The following is a 23,194-nucleotide window of genomic DNA, read 5'->3' as shown; positions in this document are numbered from 1 at the left end:
TCTCATTTTATCTTTGGGAGGAACATATTATAGTTGATTAAATTACTGCTTTTTCTTTTCTTTTTTTTTTTAATCAGCAGTGATCATCATTTTCTTCTTGAAGATACCCTCTGGTTACCTTGCTTGAACCCTCTTAACTATACTTTTATTAACCATCTTTTAGGATAGGTTTTTTTCTAGAAATGCCAGAGCCCATCTATTTTGTGCTGTTGGTTTGCTAGTTTTACTTGATGTATCAGTCAGGGTTCAACTAGGACACAGAAACTGTATAGTAATTTGAACAAAGAATGTTTAATACAAAGAATTATTAAAAAAATAATTATTAACTATAATGGGATTGGAGTAACAGGGATTGGCTAGTAAGATGTAAGAGAGATCTCTAAAGATTATACAAACAGTAGATAATCAGAATCAGCTTATATATATCTATATATCTATATCAAACTCATCATGCTTTACACTTTAAATATCTTGCAATTTTATTTGCTAATTATACCTTGATTAAAAAAAAGAAAGAGGGACACCTGGGTGGCTCAGTCAGTTAAGCGTCTGCCTTCAGCTCAGGTCATGATCCAGGGGTTCTGGGATTGAGTCCCACATCAGGCTTCCTGCTCAGCAGGGAGCCTGCTTCTCCCTCTACCTGCTCTGCCTGCCACTCCCCCTGCTTGTGCTCTCTCTCTCTCTCCGACAAATAAATAAATAAAATCTTAAAAAAAAAGTTAAAAAAAAAAAAGAATCGGCTATAATCCTTAGGGCTGAGGTAGAATGTACAAGGAAGAGATCCAGACCTTGTTTAAAGTATGGCTATGGCTCACATTGGATGGCAGAAAAGTTGCTGTGGTAGAATTTGTTGGAAATTCACCTTATAGAACCTACTAGAAATCCACCCCTGAGGGTACTGGGGAAAGCTGTTCATAGGGAGGTGTGTTGGAGGGAAGCTACTGGTTTAGGGATGCTGCTGAGTGCTGGAGACTGCAGGAGGCTGTCACTGGAGAAGCTGCCCTTGCTGCGGGAGCTGGTGCTGGTGGAGCTGTGCATACTGCAGGAGCTTGCCCAGTGGAGCGCCCTCGAACCAGGAAGGGAAAGCTGCTTCCTCCTGCAGTGTCTCTCCAGTGCTCTTTATTAATAACGCTCAACATTGTGCCAGCTGGAGAAGGAAATATACTTAAAGGCTCCAGCTCCATTTTTGCAGAGTAGGCAAGGATGGGTGAGAGGTATTAAATCCATAGCTGGCACATGTGGAGAATCATCTCCCTACGGTTCCGTGCTTCCCGTGTGGCAGCACTTCCTAAGACCTTTATAGACAAGTATGAGATAGTGTGTAGGATCTGAATGGATGAGGAGGGACAGAAAGAAGTCAGGACAAGAAAGTGATTGGTGGTTAAATTTGCATTGACACAGTTATTTGCATGTAAGTTTGTAAAGGTCTGTATGCTTTGCAAGTAGAATGACTGTTTCCTGGATTAAAGAACCTGGAGCAAGAGTCTTAAATTATGTTTAACCTAATAACTATTGTTTATCTGTATTTTATTTTTTGAGGCATGCTGGTATTTAAAGTATTAGTATTACCTTATTATTCTTGGCAGTTTCAGACTTGCAAAGATCCCAGAGGGTGTGTTGTTTATTGATACTTTTCTCTCAAAGCAGTGTGTGTCTTTGAGCAAGCTACTTTCACATTTCCCTATCTTTTTACCTGGAGCTTCTGATAGGTAGTTATATGAGGTTTCAGAAATTGGTGTTTGTAATGATCTTGAAATATACATAATTTCAAAAGAGTTACTGCCAGGGTCTAATGTACCGTAATTTTTTTGGTCTTGTTCTAGGACTAGTTATTGTACCTGAATCTTTGGAACACCCTTTATCCTGAATTTAAATTTAACATCAGTGTCAGTTATTTGGTGTAACACAGCATTCAGTTGAAAGTTTTGCCTTTTTTTAAAAGATTTTATTTATTTATTTGAGAGAGAGTGCCAGCGTAGGGGAGCATGAGCAGGGGGAGGGGCAGAGAGAGAGGGAGAAGCCGACTCCCCGCTGAGCAGGAAGCCCAAAGCTGGGCTCCAGCCGCTTGATCCCGGGACCCTGAGATCACAACCTGAGCCGAAGGCAGATGCTTAATGGACTTAGCCACCCAGGTGCACGGACTTGGCCACCCAGGCGCACGGAGGGTTTTGCTATTATTTATTTATTTATTTTTAAGATTTTATTTTATTTTTTGACAGACAGCGAGAGAGGGAACACAAGCAGGGGGAGTGGGAGAGGGAGAAGCAGGCTTCCCGCTGAGCAGGGAGCCTGATGTGGGGCTCGATCCCAGGACCCTGGGATCATGACCTGAGCTGAACGCAGACGCTTAACGACTGATCCACAGGCGCCCTGAGTTTTGCTGTTTTTTAAAAAGAACTTTTGAATAATGTAGAACAATGAAAATTGCTTAAACGAGTTGAGCTGAAGAACCAAAGGCTGCATGCCGTGTGCTGTGATTGGTGCATTTGGCTGAACAGAAGTTCACATCTGTCAGGAAAACCAAGACTGGCTTATGAAAAACTGAGAAGCATTGGAAAAATGGTACAGAAGGGAGAAGCACAGGAGATAAGACAAAAATTAAAAAACGACAGTATGGAGAAGAGAGGGTGACTTTCTAGTAGAGGCTGCCAGCCACAGCCACAGGGGTAGGCTTTGGAGGCAGGGGTGATAATGAGCCCAGCAAGAAGTGATCTCAGAGAACAGAGATTTCCCAAGAAGGAGGTAGAGAGAGAGAATAACCAAAATGACCACAGAGGGGCTTGGATTTATACTAGCAGCTGACATTTTTAACATTTATATTTGTTAGGATTCTTTCAGTTATATGTGACAGCAACTTAAACTAGCTTAAGCAAAGAGATGCTATTGATTGGCTCAAGAAACTGAAAAGTCCAGGGGGTAGATCAAACATGGCTTAATCTGTATTGAAATTCTCAAATCTCAATGTCACTAGGCATCTGCCTCTTACTTTCTTAGATCTGATTTCCTGTGTATTTGCTTTCTGAAAAGGTAAGTTCTTCACCAAAGATGGCAGTAATCGACCACCAGCAGCTTCAATCTGGCATTCCATAGGTTTAGCCATCTTAGCATCCAGCAAGAGTCTTGGAGTTGAGTCTTTTTCTCCTTTTTTGATTTTATGGGCCTTTGCCTCAGTCAATGAGGAGGGTAGAATGTTTTGATTAGTTAAGCCTGGGTCAGGTGCTCACACTTGCTGCCCAGGGAGTAGGGATAACCCACCAAACCACATATACTGAAAGATGGGGAGAGCTTATTGCCCAAAGGAAAATTGGGGTGATGTTATCAGAGGAAAGGGAAGATAGATGTTGGGGATGCAAAAATAACAGATGTGCACTGCACTATCTTAGTAACCCCCTGTACACCCCCCTTTATTTAGGGTTATGTTTTGAAAAGGCTTGCCGATAATAGGTGGAGAACACATTTTATGTTTCTTGAAAAAACCAACCAAAAAAAAAAGGCCCCTTATTGGGACACCTGGGTGGCTCAGTCGGTTAAGCGTCTGCCTTCGGCTCAGGTCATGATCCCAGGGTCCTTGGATCAAGTCCCATGTCGGGCTCCCTGCTCAGCAGGGAGTCTGCTTCTCCCTCTGGCCGCCCCCCCCCCAGCTTATGCTCCCTCCCTCTCTCTCTCTCTCTTTCAAATAAATAAAATCTTTAAAAAAAAAAAACTCATATATTAGAATGCCATCTTTTCAACACTACATCATCTCAAGAGTTGGTATCATTCAGAATGAATGGGAAAGTATATTGTGTTTTCCCAAAGTGGAGGTTGCTTAAGACTAAACACTTATAATTTCAAAGGATTTTTAGCAATTGCCCTAAGAGCTCTTTATTATTTACTTATTTTAAAAGATCTTATTTATTTATTTGACAGAGCGAGACAGCGAGAGAGGGAACACAAGCAGGGGGAGTGGGAGAGGGAGAAGCAGGCTTCCCACTGAGCAGGGAGCCCGATGTGGGGCTCGATCCCAGGACCTTGGGATTATGACCTGCGCCCAAGGCAGATGTTTAACGACTGAGCCACCCAGGCACCCCCTAAGATCTCTTTAAAATAATGAGGCTAACGTGTGTGTGTGTGTGTGTGTGTACATATGCAAATGCAATAAAACAAAAATTGTTTGCATCCTAATTTTCAAAGTCATCTCATTGGGCCTCCTAGGTGCTCATGTGCTAATGGTACCTGCAGTTGGCTACTTGTATTTTTGAAAACAGAGGTAGTGGGGGAAAAAAAAAAGAATAAAACCTTAGTGAATTTTAAGCTTCCGGAGGCCAGCAACTTAGTTTAGTATCTTGTCCCTATACCTTAGAATTTCTTAAAATTACAAAGCATTCAGTAGATCATGGTTAGTTTGATTTTAAATGACACCTGAGTAACTGTGATTTCACCTTCTTATGCTTGTTGATGAAGAGATTTATGATTAGGTTCATAGAATATTGACTAAGGTAATAGAAGCTCTTTTTTAAGAACTTGTGTGAGATACAAATGTCACATGCCAGAGCAAAAGCACTTGCTGTCTCTCTTGGATAGGATCACTCTGGACTTTGGAACAAATGGATTTAGAAGTAGTCTTTTGGGACCTGATGTGATCACACATAGAAGTACTTTGTGTATTAGTTGCCTGAGGCTCATGTTATTTAAAGTCTGTTGGAAAAGAGTCTCCTGAAGTTTGGACTATACTTTTCTGAGTGGTAAACAACTTTTAGGTAATGGTAAGAGATACTGTATTGTCAACAAAGCATTTTATAGAACTTTCTCCAAATAAATAGGGAATTTTGATGTTATTTTTCTAATACAAATAAACTTTCTTCTTATTCTGCCTGAGGGAGAAAAATTGAGAGAGGTGATGGCAACAGAATTAATACCAATTCTTGTGAAACCCAAAAGGATAAAAATTGACAAGTAAATAGATGTCAATAAATTTGTGTTATTGATACTTGGAGGAAGTATAATTCGCTTTCTTGACTGAGAACATTGCATTGTCATTCCATAGGGCGAAATCTTAGGTCAGGTTTCCAAAAAATGTTAAGGTTAAGAAGATAAGCAATCAGGAATTCTTCAATTTCTAACTAGTTTAATTTAATTCAGATTAAGTTGCTCTAGTACTTTGAAATTAGTTTGAGATCAAATATAGGGGTCAGACATGCTTTTGCAGACTTTTGGAGTCTAAATTAGAGATAAGAGGTCTTAATTACAAAACCTTGGACAGTTACTCTAAGGGCAGCCCTTAGAATGTAAATGTTTCAAAAATTTTGTCTAAGAAATTGGATATAATTTCCTGAAATCTTGTGGTACTACTTACTAACTCTGAACTGTTTCTGTTATTTAAAAATCCTGGCAGCTTGGACACATGGGACCTGTTTTATCCTTTCTCTATATATACAGCTTTCATGATACCAGTTTAAATTTGATATATAGAAAAAGGGAAGAATAATAACTTCTTGTTTAATATTTCTATGTATTCTTATCTAACAGCTCTCCCAGAAGCGACACAATGAAAGCCATGTTTCAGAGCCAGAGGTTTGAAAAAGTAGTAAGAGAGTACATACTTCCCTTAGGGTGGTAAGTCAGATTTAGACAGCTTTAAATATAGCTCGTATTTTGATAGATGTTGCCAAGGTTGTGGTTCTTGGAGAACAAATCAAGTTAAGCAATTCACTAGGGAGGAAACATTTCGTTTTGTGGGTATGCAGTTTTGGTAGCAGTCAGCCAAAAGATACATCTGCAGGATAAGTTTTTTTTTTTCCCCCCACTGCCTTGAATTTTGCAGATTCATGGGTTCAACATGCCTGAAAAGCACTTGCATTTCATTATTCTGTAATTGATTTTTTTCAGCTGTGGATTCTGTTTCTAGTCCTTTCACTAAGCAGATCGCCTTACATGTAGAGTTCCATCTAGTGGTAAGAGTAATCATAGCAGATGATAAGTAGGTAATGAAAATTGTTTTCTTTTCTTTTTTTTTTCCCAGTGTAAGCTCTACACCCAATGTGGGGCTTGAACTCACGATCCTAAGATCAAGAGTCGCATGGTCTACTGACTGAGCCAGCCAGGTGCCCCCAAATTATCCTTTTTGATAAGCTTTGCCTCTTACCCTTCTTTGGGATGGTTGCCTAATACATGCATTTAAATATTAGAGTCCTTGCTATCTCTGTATGCCTATATACCTAACTACTAATTCTCCTGGTTCTGGTTATCTATGCAAAAACTTTTATGATGAGGAAATTGACCATTACTATTAACTTTGATTTTTTATGATATTTACATCAAGTAGTAGCAAGATTTACATCAAAGCTACTTTTTTTTTAATTTGTCTTGAAAGATGTGATTCTACATACAAGTATGTAGAATAATATAATCAATATTTTCCTATTGCCCAGCTTCAACAAACCTTAACATTTGCCATATTTACTTCAAATGAATCTCCCTTTTTCCATAGCTCAGTGATTTATCACAAAAATATGGCTAGCACCATGAAAATTCCCCTCATACCCTCTTGCCTACTCTTAATCACTGTCCCCCAAAGGTAGCCATTATCCTGAATTTTATGGTAAATATATCTTTGCTTCTTTTTACAGTTTTACCACTTAAGCAAGTATTGCTAAACAATATGCTTTTGTCTATTCTTAAAATTTGATGTAAATGTCATTGCATACTTAGTAAGTAGTGTGTGGGTGGGTGGGTGTGTGTGAGACTTCTTTTGCTCATCATTATATGTGATTCATCCATGCTGATGCATATGTCTGGAGTTTGTCCATTTTCATTGCTGTAAAATATACCATTATATATGCCACAATTTAAAAAATCATTCTGCTGGATGTTTTGGCTGTTTAGAAATTAATGTTTCAGTGAACATTTTTTTTTTTAAGATTTTATTTATTTCAGAATGAGAGAGAAAGAGCATGCGAGCGTGAGCAGGGTGAGGGGCAGAGGGAGAGGGAGAAGCAGACTTCTCCACTGAGCATGGAGCCGGATGCGGGGCTTGATCCCAGGACCCTGAGATCATGACCTGAGCTGAAGGCAGATGCTTAACCAACTGAGCCACCCAGGTGCCCCAGTGAACATTCTTGTTTGTGATTTTTGGTGCACCTGTGGCTACACATGTTAGGCATGTTTTAGAATTGATGGGGTCATAGGACACACTTTTGTTCAACTTTAGTAGATAAGACCAGTTTTCCAAAATGGTTGTACCAATTTATAGCCCTGCTATCAGTATAAAAGCATTACACTTAGTTTCTCTAAACCTTGGTATTGTCATTCTCTTTAATTTTATCCATTCTGTTGGATAATAATATGTCATTGTTTTAAAACTTGGATTTCCTTGATATCTAATGATGTTAAACAGTTTTTTTTCCTTCATGAATATATTGGGTATTTGGCTACTTTTTCTTTTTAAAGATTTTGTTTATTTATTTATTTATTTGAGAGGGAGAGTGAGAGTGTGTGGTGCATACTTCCTAGCCGGTGGAGGGGCAGAGGGAGAGAGAATTCTTAAGCTGACTCCATGCTGACCCTGAGATCATGGCCTGAGCCTAAACCAAGAGTTGGATGCTTAACCTACTGAGTCACCCAGGTGCCCCTTGGCTACTCTTTTCTTATGAGATTTTATTGAAATGTCATGCCTGTTTTTCTTTTCTTTTAAATATTTTATTTATATATTTGACAGAGAGAGACACAGCGAGAGAGGGAACAGAAGCAGGGGGAGTGGGAGAGGGAGAAGCAGGCTCCCCGTGGAGCAGGGAGCCCGATGCAGGGCTCGATCCCAGGACTCTGGGATCATGACCTGAGCCAAAGGTAGGCGCTTAACGACTGAGCCACCCAGGCACCCCTCGTGCCTGTTTTTCTATTGGGTTGTTTGTTTTTTCTTATTGATTAGTAGGAATTCTTTGTATATTCAGGTGAGCCCCCCCTTTTTTTTTTTTTGCTATATATTACAGATATATTTTCCTATTCTGTGGCTTTCTTAATGATGTCTTTTGATAAGCACAAGTTCTTATTTTAATGAACTCAAATGTGTTAATCTTTTTTTGTGGTTAATATTTTTAATGTGTTATTTTAAAGTTATTTAAAAAATCTCCCAGCCTTGGTTCAAGAGTGTATTTTTCTCTATTACCTTCTAGTAGGTTTATCATTCTGCTATTCACCTTTAGATATGCCGTTTACCTGGAATTGATGATCTTTGTGTATAGTGTGAGATAGATATCAATTTTCACTTTTCCCCTCTGTAGATATCCAAATGTTCCAGCACCACTTAGTGAAAAGGTCATCCATTCCCCACTGATTTGCAGCACCACCTTTATCCTGAATCCAGTAAAGAAAGGAAGTAATAAAGATAAGAGCAGACATTCATGAAATAAACAGCAAACATGTAATAGAGGGATTCAGCAAAATCAAAAGCGGGAACTTTGACAAAGCTAATAAAATTGATAAACTTCTAATAAGATTCATAAATTAAAAAAGAGAAAACATAAATTATCAACATCAGGAACAAAGAGGAGGACATAACTTCTTTCTTTTTAAAGATTATTTATTTATTTATTTGACAGAGAGAGCACAAGCAGGGGGAGTGGCAGGCAGAGGGAGAGGGAGAAGCAGGCTCCCCGCTGAGCAGGGAGCCTGACTCGAGGCTCCATCCCAGGATCCAGAGCTGAAGACATACTAGGGTCATGACCTGAGCTGAAGGCAGACGCTTAACCGACTGAGCCACCCAGACACCCCTCTTAGGAACTTTTTAATGGTTCCTCTTTTTTTTTTTTTTTTAAAGATTTTATTTATTTATTCATGAGAGATAGAGAGAGAGGCAGAGGCAGAGGGAGAAGCAGGCTCCCCGCAGAGCAGGGAGCCTGATGCGGGACTCGATCCCAGGACCCTGGGATCATGACCCGAGCCGAAGGCAGACACTTAACCGACTGAGCCACCCAGGCGTCCCTCTCTTTTTTTTTTTTTAAGATTTTATTTATTTATTCATGAGAGAGAGAGAGAGGCAGAGGGAGAAGCAGACTTCCCGCAGAGCGGGGAGCCCGATGCGGGACTCGATCCCAGGACTCCGGGACCATGACCTGAGCCGAAGGCAGACGCTTAACCATCTGAGCCACCCAGGCGCCCTTTAATGGTTCCTCTTAAGAACTACAAAGTTCCATAGTGAGAGGTGCCTGGGTGGCTCAGTCTGTTAAGTGTCTGTCTTCGGCTCAGGTCATGATCCCAGGGTCCTAGGATCGAGCCCTGTGTCAGGTTTCCTGCTCAGCAGGGAGCCTGCTTCTCCCTCTCCCTCTGCTCCTCCACCTGCTTATGATCTTTCTTACGTGCATGCGCTCTCTCTCTCATGAATAAATAAAATCTTAAAAAAAAAAAGTTCCTAAGAGAATATTATAAACAAGTTTATGCCAATAAAGTTTGAAAATTTATACAAAATAGATAAATTCCTAGAAATGTCCAACTTACCAAAATTAATATAAGAAGAAATAGAAAATTTGGATAGTCCTGTAACATAAATTGAATATATACTTAAAAACCTCACAAAGAAAACTCTAGGTTTAGATGGCTTCATCAGCCAATTTGAGAAAGCATTTATTTTTTTATTTTTTATTTTTTTAAAGATTTTATTTATTTGCTAGAGAGAGAGAGTGAGAGTACAAGCAGGGGGAGTGGCAGGCAGAGGGAGAAGCAGGCTCCCCGCCGAGCAAGGACCCTGATGTGGGACTCGATCCCAAGACCCTGGGATCATGACCAGAGCCGAAGGCAGATGCTTAACCGACTGAGCCACCCAGGCGTCCCTTGAGCAAGCATTTAAAGAGGAAATAACACCAGTCTCACGTAAACTTTTTCAGAAAGTAGAAAAATAAGACCTTCTCCCCAAATAATTTTATAAGGCCAGCACAACCTTGCTATAAAACCGAATGAAGACAATACAGTAGTCCCCCTCTATCCGTGGGGTTTTATGTTCCAAGACGGCCCCCTATGGATCTGAACCTGTGGATAGTACTGAACCCCATATATACTTTTTTCCTATACCTCCACAGCTATGATAAAGTTTAATTTATAAATTAGGCACATTAAGGGATTAATAGAGGTCTCTTATCTAATAACTAGGTATAATAGAAATCTCTTATCTACTAACTAGATAAAAGGGAGCAGTAAATAATTAACTAGAACAATACTAATATAATGAAAGTTAGGTGAATTTGGTCTTTCTCTCAAAATACCTTTTGTGCTATACTCACCCTTCTTGTGATCGTGTGAGATATTACAATGCCTATGTCATCAGATGAAGTGAGGTGAATGATGTAGGCATTTTTGGTAGTTGTTAGGCTACTGTTGATCTTCTGATGGTAGGTCAAGAGGGGGATTATCTGCTTGTGGACCACAGAAAGTGAAACTGTGGAAGGGGGTGTTGGGCTACTACAGGTGTCCCCTGCTTTTTTGAACGTTTGTTAGGCCTCTTTGCTTTTAGGAGGGACCTACATCAGTGCCTGTTTTCACTAATGAAAGAAGCCCAAAGAGGATTTCCACTTTTACAAAACAGACAAAAAGTGAAAATAGCATTTAGCATTTGTTTTCCAGTGAGCCATTATAGAGGCAGTTCAGACCCTGATCAACAAGAGTGGCTCCCCCAAGCTCCTTCCCCGAGAACTATACTCAGCATCTCAGCAGCAAGCTGTCCTAAGTTGGAACTGTGTCTGTGGGCATCTGTGCTTTATCTTGATTTACTCTGTGCACCCACCAGGAAAATAGGTCCTAAGGGATCAAAAAAGGCTAAGAGGGGCTAATTTTGGGGTCTGGGGATGCTAAAAAAATTTTCCATATAAGTTAATGGTAATTGCTTCTTTATTTAATGCCATTTTGGCTTATGAAAGATTTCATAGGAACTCTCTACTTTCAGAAAGCAGTTCCACAACAGTCTCACTTGTGAATGTATATGGAGAAACCCAGACTATTAGCAAACCAAATTTAGCAATATATAAAAATGATAATATAACAACATTCTAGAAATACAAGGTTGGTTTAACATTAATCAATGTCATTCACCACATTAACAAAATAAAGGAGAAAAATCATATCAATAGATGCACAAAAATAGGTAAAATTAAGCACTGACTCATGATAAATAAATAACCCTTAGCAAACTAGGAATAAAAAGATATTGCCTGAATCTGGTGGTTTTTGCCAAAATGATGGATGGGGAAAGATACCATTCTTCAATTTGCTTACCCTTGTAACTTTATTTTTCTTTTTTAGAGAGAGAGAAAGAGAGTGTGCATGCTTGCGTGAGTTGGCAGTGGGCAAAGGGAGAGGGAGAGAGAGAATTTTAAGCAGGCTTCCATGCCCAGCATGCGGCCCATTGTAGGGCTCAGTCTCACAACCCTGAGATCATGAACCGAAATCAAGAGTCAGAGGCTTAACCTACTGAGCTGCCCACGCACCCCTACCCTTGTAACTTAAAGTTGAGATTCTTTTCTTATTGTGTTAGTCACTTAGGGCCCCTCCTTTATGAATTATTTGATCATATCTTTTGTCTAATTTTCTTTGAGTGTATTTTTCTTCTAAATTTTAGACATAAAATTTTAGATTGATAAGTTCTGAATACTAATCCTTTTATATGCATGACAAGTTTTTTTTTTTTTCCCCCAGTTTATGGCTTTCTAATTTAAGGTTTTAAATCTATTTATGTATTTATTGTGAATGGGTAGTATGTTCACATGAATCAAAAATCCAGAAAATACAAAAGAACATACAGTGAAAAGTTTTTCTCCCACTCCCGTTTTTTCATCCAGTTCCTCTCTCCAGAGGCATTTTGACTTCATTTTTAAAGAACTTTGTTCATAATGTCATTTGTTGTACACACATTTAAAATTTTAATGTAGTTAAATATATCAGTCTTTTCTTTGTGGATTATGCTTTTTATGCCTTGTTTAAGACACATTTCCTCTGCCTCAGTTATTATTCGTTGTTCTTTTCTAACTGTTTAAAGTTTGGCTTTTCATATTTTGATCTTTTTTCTATTTTTTATGTATGATGTGAGGTAGGGATCATCCTTCCCTCCATACTATAAAAGTACTTGTCCTTATACTCTTACATTATATGATTGTTTTGTCTAATACAACTTTCAGTGTGATGGGAGACTACTGTTGAGCTTCATCTACATGTTGGCAAATACAACGAACTGGTCCAGTTTATTTCTGTTTTGTTCCTACTTGCAAATGAATGCTTAGAGTCCTGATGAGTACTGCCTTTCAGGCCCCATAATGTGTCCTTGTGTCCTCTCACATGTCTGGAATTTGTGTAGGCTGGGATAGGGCAGGGAAAGGAGGGTTCCTTTGTCACAACAAACAAGGAGAAAGCTTTTTTCCCTGTCTCTTCGGTTTACCAATGCCTCATCAGAAGCTTTCAGCACTTATGTAAGAAATTAAATTTTTTTTCTTGAACCTTGAGCAAACTTAGACTTTGTTTTAAAATAAGATACTGTGGAGTAGGAAGTTGTTTTTGCTTAAATGTAGTATTCTTTTCTTTAGTCCTAGAAATCTCTTAAAGTTCTTAATCATGTTCCTTGATATTCTCGGCTTTATATTGTGGTATTGTGTATTCTGTGGAAAGGGATTAGCAGCCTGTGTGGTATGGGGGTAATTAAAAAATGTAACCCACTCTATCTTTTCTGTCTCCCATCTTCCATTTCACTTCTTTTTAAATAATTTCTCTCTTTTACATCCTGTCTTACCAGATAGATGCTCCACTCAGAAAAAGTGAAAAAAGAGAAGTAAAAAACTAGGTTAAAGACATTCAAATGGGGCAAAACAAGAGTGATGATTATGGGAAGAAAGGGGAGAAAAAGCAGAAAGAGAAAAGAAACTGAGATTGGTTATTACCTGTGGGTTAGGACTTCCAAGGGAACTTTTTCTGGTATTCTTTGTGAATAGGTAGAGAGAGCCTTGAACTTACTTATTTTTCTACCTGTTCTACCTATTTAGGAGGGGCCAGACTTGGGGGTGATGGCCAGGTAGGAAGGACTCTATTGAGAAACTATGTAGCTAGGGCTTTGTGCTTCTAGCTCCTTTCTCACTTTTGTATTTGATCCAGTTTAGTGCTGGAGGGTCATCTGTGATGGAAGTTTTAGAATCTTAACCGAATATTGCTCTGGATATTAATAAAATAAAGGTCTGAAGGTTATATGTCTGTTGTGTTTCTACTTCAGGAATGTAATGGATGCTATTTATGCATATTTATATGTTAGAACTAATTTGATCTGAAATCTGTTTTTCAGAATTAAAAGGGATGTGAAGTCCATAAAATGATAGTTCAGACTCAGTAAATTATAAGACTCTGAAGTGCTAGCACATTTCATGATTTTTCTGGCTCAGAGTAGTGATTTCTCATTGGCGGTGATTATAAACAGTAGTTTTATATTGACTCATGTTTCTTAACTGAAATAAGCTGACACACACAAAAAAGAGGTTTGTCAATGGTTTAGGATACACTTGCTTTTGATTTTAATTGCCTTATAATCATTTGTACCTTTACAGGGAAAATAACCTTTCCTTGGTATAAAAAGGTCAAGTCGATAAGCAGTTTTAGATCTCTTTCTTTAATGACTTTTTGGCTTGAGAATACATGTTCATAATTAAAAATTTTTTTTTTTTTAAAGAATTTATTTATTTATTTGACAGAGAAAGACACAGCGAGAGAGGGAACACAAACGGGGAGTGGGAGAGGGAGAAGCAGACTCCCTGCCGAGCAGGGAGCCCGATGCGGGACTCGATCCCGGGACTCCAGGATCATGACCTGAGCCCAAGGCAGTCGCTTAACCAACTGAGCCACCCAGGCACCCCATAATTTAAAATTTTTATGTGAATTCTTTTATTATCATTTCAGAGAAAAGAAGGAATTTTGTAAGCCAGCAATTGAAGATGTGGAGAACTGAGTAAAATTATGTAGTCATTTTTCAAGGAAGAAGTGATGAACTTTGAAGTTTTCCCATGCCATGTTTTCATTATACCATTATTAGAAATTATCCATTAGTGTTGACAAAGTAGATTATAGATTACTAATATTTAATATTTAGAGTGTCATTTTTCCTGGAACAGTTTTTTGGTACCTAGGATGTTGTGGAAGACTTTTAAGTTGTAACTGTTTTTTTTTTTTTTTTAATCATGGGAATGTTTATATGTGTCAGGTGAATTTCAGCTTCGCCTGACAGATGTGATGACTTGTTCTTTCTGTTTTGTGTTCTGTCTACTCATTGGTTATATAACAGATGACTGTTTATATAATAAGGATTAGAACAAGCCATTAGAGATGATTGATAATGGATACAAACAAGTAGTGTTGTGTCTGCTATCAGAGATGGAATAATATAGTTCTTATATGTAACATGTTAAAAGTACAAAGGAGTATAGTAGTTAGGCATTGGAAAACAGTGAATAGGGAAGAAAATATTTCTTGAGAGTCAAAGGAGCTTTGCCAGGAATATAGCCCAGGTAATGTAGGAGTGGGAAACCAGTTAAGATCAGGGGCCAACAGAACATATCTGCTTAATATTATTCAGTGACAGAAAAGTGAAATTAGGGGCAAGATAGAGAATTTTTCCAAGTGCCCTAGAGAGAAGAACCTGTCTGAACAAAGGTTGGACTTGGATGATGGGTAGAGTCATCCAGAGTTGAAGGATGTTAAAATAGAACCTATTTCTGGACCTGGGTAAGGTGGAATTAATATCTATTTTATATACTTGTAAATGCCTTTCATTCTGGTGAAGGCGGTTCGATTATGAGGAACAGAATCCAAGGGCAGCTGTTTCAATTAAAGCGGGCTGATTATTAGAAAACGCCTGTGTAGGCTCCCTGCTCTGGGGGTTGGGGGGTCTGCTTCTCTTTCTCCCTCTCTTTCTCTTTTGAATAAATAAATAAATTCTTTTTTTTTTTTTTTAAAGATTTTATTTATTTATTTGACAGAGACACAGCGAGACCAGGAACACAAGCAGGGGGAGTGGGAGAGGGAGAAGCAGGCTCTCCGTGGAGCAGGGAGCCTGATGCGGGGCTCGATCCCAGGACCCTGGGATCGCGACCTGAGCCGAAGGCAGAGGCCCAATGACTGAGCCACCCAGGCGCCCCAAATAAATAAAATCTTAAAAAAAAAAAAAGAAGAAGAAAAGAAAGAAAACACCTGTGTAGGGACCCAGGCACTAAAGAACCCTATGGGTAGAGTAAATGTCTCCAAAATGTCTATTACACTATTTAGATGTAGTTTTAGCTCTTTTTTTTTTTTTTAAGATTTTATTTATTTGACAGAGAGAGACACAGCGAGAGAGAGAACACAAGCAGGGGGAGTGGGAGAGGGAGAAGCAGGCTTTCCGCCGAGCAGGGAGCCCGATGTGGGACTCGATCCCAGGACCCTGGAATCATGACCTGAGCCGAAGGCAGATGCTTAACGACTGAGCCACCCAGGCGCCCCTGTAGTTTTAGCTCTTAAATAGGCTCATGCTTACTGTCGTGTGGTTTCTGTGGCATTTGAGACTGGCCTAGATGTTGTACTGTGAGCAGTTGGGACACTGCATGGAAATACTGACCAGTACAGGCTGTAGTGCCAAGAAGGCCTTAATTCGCTATTACCCATTGCTCTGTGAGGAAGAGCAGCGGCAGGCCTGGCGTCTTATAAGTATTTAACAGTAAAAATTCAGGGTTTGGCTATTTTATTTTATTTTTATTTTTTTTATTTTTTTTAAGATTTTATTTATTTATTTGAGAGAGAATGAGAGAGAGAGTGAACATGAGAGGTGAGAGGGTCAGAGGGAGAAGCAGACTCCCCGCCGAGCAGGGAGCCCGATGCGGGACTCGATCCCGGGACTCCAGGATCATGACCTGAGCCGAAGGCAGTCGCTTAACCAACTGAGCCACCCAGGCGCCCAGGGTTTGGCTATTTTAATAAGGAAATGTGTTCTATGTGACTACCAAATTTAATATACTGTTGGGCTTGCGAGGCTGTAAGGATCTGTATCTTCTTATGGCATATGCCTGAAATTAAGGGGCAAATTCGGGTCTTATTTATTTGTTTATTTATTTATTTTTAAAGATTTTATTTATTAGAGCGCGAATGAGCACGAGTGGCGGGGAGGGGCAGAGGGAGAGGGAGAAGCGGGCTTCCCGCTGAGCAGGGAGTCAGGTCATATTTAGAGGTTATTTGGTATCTTTTTATTAAATGAAATTCCTAAGTATCTAGGTGCGTATAACCTAAATAGCAACAAGCTCAAATTGTCTTCTTTTGTACAGTGAGCAGATTAAGGATTAGGTTTTTCAAAAGACCAATATGTAGATTAACCCACAGAAAGAGTAAATAATTGTATGGCTTAGCGTGAGAAAAATGTAAAAATGATCCCCCTAAAGTGTCTTCTGTTTTATTTTTTTCAGTGATGCCATCTGTAATTTTGTTATCTGCAATGACTCTTCCCTTCGAGGGCAGCCCATTATCTTCAATCCTGACTTTTTTGTGGAAAAACTCCGACATGAGAAACCTGAGGTGTTCACCGAGTTGGTGGTCAGCAATATCACAAGGCTCATTGACTTACCTGGAACTGAGTTGGCTCAGCTGATGGGGGAAGTGGACCTTAAATTGCCTGGTGGGGCTGGCCCGGCGTCGGGATTCTTCCGGTCTCTAATGTCACTCAAGCGAAAGGGTAGGGGATGTGTCTGTGAAGGGTGGGCAGGTCTCAGCTCCTCCCTGGGCTTCACCTCCTAACATCTGTACATTCACTGAGTTGCTATTATGTAAAGTATTTTTTTTTTTTGGTCATTTTTCTCATTTTCTTAAGTAGTAAAATCTTTTTTTTTTTTTTTTAAAGATTTCATTCATTCATTTGAGACACAGAGATACAGAGAGAGAGAGAGAGAAAGCATGAGCAGGGAGAGAGGCAGAGGGAGAGGGAGAAGCAGGCTCCCCGCTGAGCCAGGAGCCCGATGTGGGGCTCGATCCCAGGACCCTGGGATCATGACCCGAGCCAAAGGCAGATGCTCAACCATCTGAGCCACCCAGGCGCCCCTTAAGTAGTAAAATCTTAAGTTAGCAATACAAATTTTATTTTATTTTTTAAGATTTCATTTATTTGACAGAGAGAGACACAGTGAGAGAGGGAACACAAGCAGGGGGAGTGGGAGAAGGAGAAGCAGGCTTCCCGCCATAGGGAGCCCGATGTGGGACTCAAGCCCAGGACCCCGTGACCTGAGCCGAAGGCAGATGCTTAACAACTGAGCCACCCAGGTGCCCCAGCAATAAAAATTTTAAAAAGTAGCTAAACTAAAGCAAGTATATCAGTCCCTGAGAGAGATGACATGATTTAGTTTAGGTAGTTACCAGGGGCACCTTGATTTTCATGCCCTATGACATTGCTGGAGAGTACAGTAAAGAAAGTTTGAACATTTTTTTTTTTTTTTTTAAGATTTTATTTATTTGCGAGAGAGAGAATGAGAGACAGAGAACATGAGAGGGAGGAGGGTCAGAGGGAGAAGCAGACTCCGTGCTGAGCAGGGAGCCCGATGTGGGACTCGATCCCGTGACTCCAGGATCACGACCTGAGCCGAAGGCAGTTACTTAACCAACTGAGCCACCCAGGCGCCTGAAAGTTTGAACATTTTTTATTGCAGTTCTCAAATGTTTTCTTTCTATGGACTGCTTTGATAAGGCAAATACCTATGAGTCACCCAAAATAAAAGCCTTCCTAGAAAATAAATTGTGGCACTGCTTTTGATAAGATATTAAAGAGGTACTATTTGATTTTATTAAGTATAAGGAAATCATTTATGGTAGAAAAAAGTTTAAACATTATAACAGATCAGGCCCTATACCAACACTAGTGGATAATCTGTCATACCTTGACAATCGTGGTTCTAAATTCTGTTTATTTCTTTATCTATTTTAAAGGTTTTTGTTTTTTTTTTTAAAGATTTTATTTATTTATGAGAGAGAGAGAATGAGAGAGAGCACATGAGAGAGGGGAGGGTCAGAGGGAGAAGCAGACTCCTTGCCGAGCAGGAAGCCCGATGCGGGACTCGATCCAGGGACTCCAGGATCATGACCTGAGCCGAAGGCAGTCACTTAACCAACTGAGCCACCCAGGCGCCCTATTTTTTTTTTTTTTTTTCTGGCTACAAATTTATTCAACACAAAACATCTCCAACTTTACTGAGGTGGCTGACCACGTCCACGACCAAATCCGCCTCTAAACTGGAACTCAGTTGCTGACCCAACCCCGGCCTCAGCTTTCTTGTCGGCACCAGGGGGCACAGCGCTTCATCTGTAGGTGTCTCTGTCAGCTCCCCTCGTGTGAGTCTTGCAGGTCGCTCTCCCTCCAGACCTTTGGGCCGTGGTCGGCCAGTCTCAGGGCACCAGGCGCCCTATTTTAAAGGTTTTATTTATTTATCTTAGAGTGTGTGGGCTCAAGTGGGGGAAGGGGCAGAGGGAGAGGGAAAGAGAGAAACTCATGCAGACTCTGTGCGAACTTGGAGCCCAATGCAGGGCTTGATCTCAGGACCCTGAGATCATGCTCTGAGCTGAAACCAAGAGTCGGATGCTCAACCGACTGAGCCACCCAGGTGCCTCACTGTTTTTCTTTTAAGTTAAATATCAACACGCTAGGTATTGTTACTTTTTTTTTTTTTTTAAATTTTATTTATTTATTTGACGGAGAGAGAGACAGCAAGAGAGGGAACACAAGCAGGGGGAGGGGAGGGCGAGAGGGAGAAGGAGGCTGCCCGCTGAGCAGGGAGCCTGATGCGGGGCTCGATCCTAGGACCCCGGGATCATGACCTGAGCCAAAGGCAGACGTTTAACGACTGAGCCACCCAGGTGCCCCTAGGTATTGTTACTTAAATAAGAAGATGGTCTTTGCCTTCAAGGAACCCATAGCCTAATATTAAACTTTCAGAGAGTTGATTGAGAGTTGTTGCATTTTTGGGTGTACTTCCAGCTTTAAGGTTTTGTTTACTGAACTCACTGTGAAAGCATTTGCTGAACTGTTAACATGGGATGCTTGAGTGGCTTTAAGAACAATGATTTTGTACTATTTATAGAAAATATAGCTCTGTCTTGTCATATGTTTTTTAGAAAAAGGAGTGGTATTTGGATCCCCATTGACGGAGGAAGGCATTGCCCAGATATACCAACTGATTGAGTATCTACACAAAAGTAAGACTTCTCAAGATTTTGTTGTTCTTTGTTAATGAAGAGTTGTCAGTTTTCTGTTGAAAGCTAACTTCCTTGAGTTAGTAGGTGTCAATGAACAAAAGACACTAACCAATGATAATTTTAGGTGGTATGTTTCTAAATATATTTCCTTTTAAATTTCATCTCATATATTGGTTTGTTTTATACTCTCAAAGATGTAGATAAATTAGATAGTATCTATGAAATCACATCTTCCCCGTGACTCAGGCTTTTTTTTTCTGGAAAAATACATTGTCTCTAAAGAATCATAATCTTTACTCAAGGGAACATGATTTATCACCAAAGATAATTTTCATCTCTGTAATTCTATAATTAAAATATACTCTTTGCTTAATTCCTGTTTATTTTGTCGTAGTCATACTGGTTATGTCTTGCTCTAAGTGCTTGGTACAGTTGAGTGTATGTGAAATGTGTGGGGTGTGTGATGCTTTGATAAATTCAATGTGAATGCTTATTTATGACATTTTATGTGGGGCACTGTGGTAGGAGCTAGAGCAGAGGTTGCAAACTGATGGCATAAGGACTTGAGTCCTCTGTGTTCATATTTTGTTTGGTTGGCAAAGGATGAAATTAAAAATAAAATCAGTTATCAGTGGAGAATGGGGAAAGTCCAGGTTTTCGAATTCTTTGGATGATAGGAAGATCTAGTATCCTGGGGCCCCCACTTGGACACAATCAACTGGAGCACAGGTATGTGCTCTCTAGTTTGTTTTGATTCCCATTCGTTCATTTATTATTATCTGCCTGGCCCTCTAGGCATTTGAACTTGAACCCCTGAATTAGGGGGCTATACAAAAATAACTATGTGCCTAAGCTGAAAACATGAACTCTCATGGTTCTTCCAGATCGAACCAAAACTATAATTCTCATCTTTCTTTATCCTCTTAGATTAACTTAGAAGCTAGTTGGAAAGGAAAAACAGTTCAGTTGGGATGATCCTAAGCTTCTGGGAATCTCAGACTGAAAGGTGATATGACAGGTTAGAGTTCTAATTTCTGGGGCAGTGCAGAGACTCTAGTTTTATTTTGGACTGGGAAACCATTTATAGGAGCAACAAACTTCCACAGATGAATTCAGCCCCTCCAGACAAAGTCTGAGATGACCAAAGGGAAGGGGGCCTTCTGGGAGATTTGGCTTTCTTCCAACTTATTTTTCAAGCTCATTCCAGTCATTGTTTAGGTTAAATTCAGTCTCCAGATGTGCCTGGTCCTGGGGAGACTGTCTCCAGGTGCTCAGGGATGTTCAGATAAGTCTCCTCAGGGGCCAGTAGGTTCGAAACTTTTCTGGGAAAAGGGGAGAAAACCTCCTTCAAGGTCTTTATATAAGGTCTTTCAAGTGTAGTCTTTTAGATGACTTATTTTAATTGTAACTTCTTTTTGCATGTCCTCTGTTTCTTCCATGCTAAACAGACTTGAGAGTAGAGGGTTTGTTTAGAGTACCAGGGAATAGTGTCCGGCAGCAGATTTTAAGAGATGCTCTCAATAATGGAACTGATATTGACTTGGAATCGGGGGAGTTTCATTCAAATGACGTTGCTACCTTGCTGAAGATGTTTCTGGGAGAGTTACCTGAGCCCCTGCTGACTCATAAACATTTCCATGCACACCTCAAAATTGCTGGTGAGTATAGGAGGTGAGAAGGAGATGTACATAAATACATTTCTTTCGATTGAGTAAAGTTGTTTGGCATTTTCTGTTGGTTGTAACCCACAGCAGTACTTTTGCCAAAATTGGTTAAGATTTCATGATATTTTGGGCTCTCTGGGTAGTATTGGCTAATTAAGTTTGATTTAATCAGGTGTTTTTCTTGCTAAGTCAGCTTCTTTGATGATAAATTCTGGGTTTTATTTATTCTTGAATCCCTGATGGATCCTAGCATTGTGCTTTGAATATTTTAGTTGCTTAATAAATGAATGCTTTTCACTGGGTTGATTGACATACCTGAGATGGTTACAGGTTTGCTGTATTTGCCTTGATTTGGGGCTTTAGCTAAGTATTACTATGCCTCAGTTGAGATCATCTCTAATCTTGGAAACTTGTTTTTTGAAAATAATTTTATTTGCTTTCTAAATAAGCAATACATTCACATGGTTCAAAATTCAAAAGATTCAAAAGAGAATACAGTGAAAAGCCTGTCTCCCACCTCTCTTTCCCAATACCCAGTTTTTCTTCCTGGAGGCAACCAAGGCTATTGATTTCTAATGTATCCTTCCAGAGGTATTTTATACATTTACAAACAAATACTTACATATATTCTTTTTCTCTTTTTTTATGTATTGGTAGGATATTATATACATTGTTCTGTGGTTTGCTTTTTTCACTCAGTGAATCTTGGAGGATGTTCCATTTTCAACTCATATTTTCCTCATTCTCTTTTATGTCTGTGCGGTAGGGAATTCATTTTTAAATTGCACAGCTCTTAGGCTGCTATAGGCCCTAAGTGCACACGGCATCACCATCCATACTGCAGTTACTTGGTTTTCTGCCCTTGGGCATTTTCCTCTTTTTTTTAATTTTAAGGAAAATATAAGAGATTTTTTCTTTTTTTTTTTTTTTTTAAGATTTTATTTATTTATTTGAGACAGAATGAGAGAGAGAGAGAGAGAGAGCACATGAGAGGGGGGAGGGTCAGAGGGAGAAGCAGACTCCCCACTGAGCAGGGAGCCTGATGCGGGACTCGATCCCGGGACTCCAGGATCATGACCTGAGCCGAAGGCAGTCGCTTAACCAACTGAGCCACCCAGGCGCCCCAAGATTTTTTTTCTGTTGAGTCATTTTTACTATTTAAAAAACTAGCTTGAATTTCTAAGATCTCATAAGATTAGATTTTTTTTTAAGCACTCTCTGACAATCTGGATTATACAAATGAATAAATATTATTAGAACGTTATATGACTTTATAATTATTTTGGAGAGAAATAAAGTTGGATCTTGAAAAAGATATGGAAAATATCGATACTTTTTTTTTTTATAAGTGTTAACACGAATGCTTATTCTGTTTACTTTTCCGTTGAATTAATTTAGTGCAATATTTGAAATCCTCCACTCCCCCACCCTGTGACTCACTGTTCCTTGTGATCAAATTGAGGTGTGGCACAGTTGCAGCATTTGGTATGCTTTGCTGATAACTGGAAGGGATTTTTGTTTTCAGTTTCATGTTAACAGGGAATAGTTTCTAGAAATATTACCTGCCTTTCCTAAACTTGGAATTATTATTGAAGTTAAATAGTTTAAACAACACATTATAATTTTCAGGACTATATGAATTACATCCAAGTGGTTATTTGTGTCCTTTGAAGTGCTGATTATCCAGGGGACTGTTTTTATTGATAACCTGTGTAGCTTCTTAGGGGAGAAACAGTGATTCTGATTCCATGGAGGAGCTGCGTGGATCATCCTGTTCTCAGTGCATAATTCACTATCCTGTTTCTTTTAGCAGTAAAATATCTGGGTGAGGAAAAGTGAAGGGGGTGGCATTGTCAAAGATCTGTGTGGAGCTGTTTTCATTTTTCTATATCCCTAAGAATATGTACCTAGGAATGGAATTGCTTTGTCATATGGTAACACTGTGTTTAGCTTTCTGAGGAACTGCCAAACTTTTCCAAAGTGCACCATTTTACATTCCTACCAGCAGTGTAGGAGGGTTTAACTTTCTCAGCATTCTCGTCAACACTTGTTATTTTCAGTTTTTTGGTTATGCCATACTAGTAGGTATAAAGTAGTATCTCATTGTGGTTTTAATTTACTTTTCCCTGATAGCTAATGATACAGAGTATACAAATGTTTATTGGCCATTTGTATATCTTCTTTGGAGGAATGTTTATTCAGATCTTTTGCCTATTTAAAAATTTTTTTTGGTCTTTTTATTATTGAATTGTACTGACACTATTTTGTTATATTTTGCTATAATCTCTGTTTATGCCTGATTCTTTTTTTCTTCTTTTTTTGATTGGAGTTAAGGGGAG

The 23,194-nt window shown here is 39.4% G+C and overlaps 1 protein-coding gene across 3 annotated transcripts in view; it reads left to right on the top strand.

Annotated features, from left to right (window-relative positions):
* ARHGAP19 (Rho GTPase activating protein 19) overlaps positions 1 to 23,194 on the top strand; it is a 59,511-nt gene that overhangs the window by 5,789 nt on the left and 30,528 nt on the right. Inside the window, exons 1-4 of one of the 3 annotated variants that reach the window (XM_035026254.1) lie at positions 12,366 to 12,425; positions 16,422 to 16,687; positions 19,111 to 19,191; positions 20,640 to 20,849. In XM_035026254.1, the coding sequence (XP_034882145.1) occupies positions 12,397 to 12,425; positions 16,422 to 16,687; positions 19,111 to 19,191; positions 20,640 to 20,849 (586 nt within the window). In that variant the 5' untranslated portion in view covers positions 12,366 to 12,396. Of the gene's footprint in view, positions 1 to 12,365; positions 12,426 to 16,421; positions 16,688 to 19,110; positions 19,192 to 20,639; positions 20,850 to 23,194 lie in introns of those variants that run through there. The other 2 variants (XM_035026245.1, XM_035026263.1) reach the window with 2 other exon arrangements.

This window comes from Mirounga leonina, unplaced genomic scaffold, assembly GCF_011800145.1.
Source record: "Mirounga leonina isolate KUSES-001 unplaced genomic scaffold, KU_Mleo_1.0 Mir_114, whole genome shotgun sequence".
NCBI classification, from domain to species: Eukaryota; Metazoa; Chordata; class Mammalia; order Carnivora; family Phocidae; genus Mirounga; species Mirounga leonina.
This window is presented reverse-complemented; position numbering and strand designations above follow the sequence as displayed.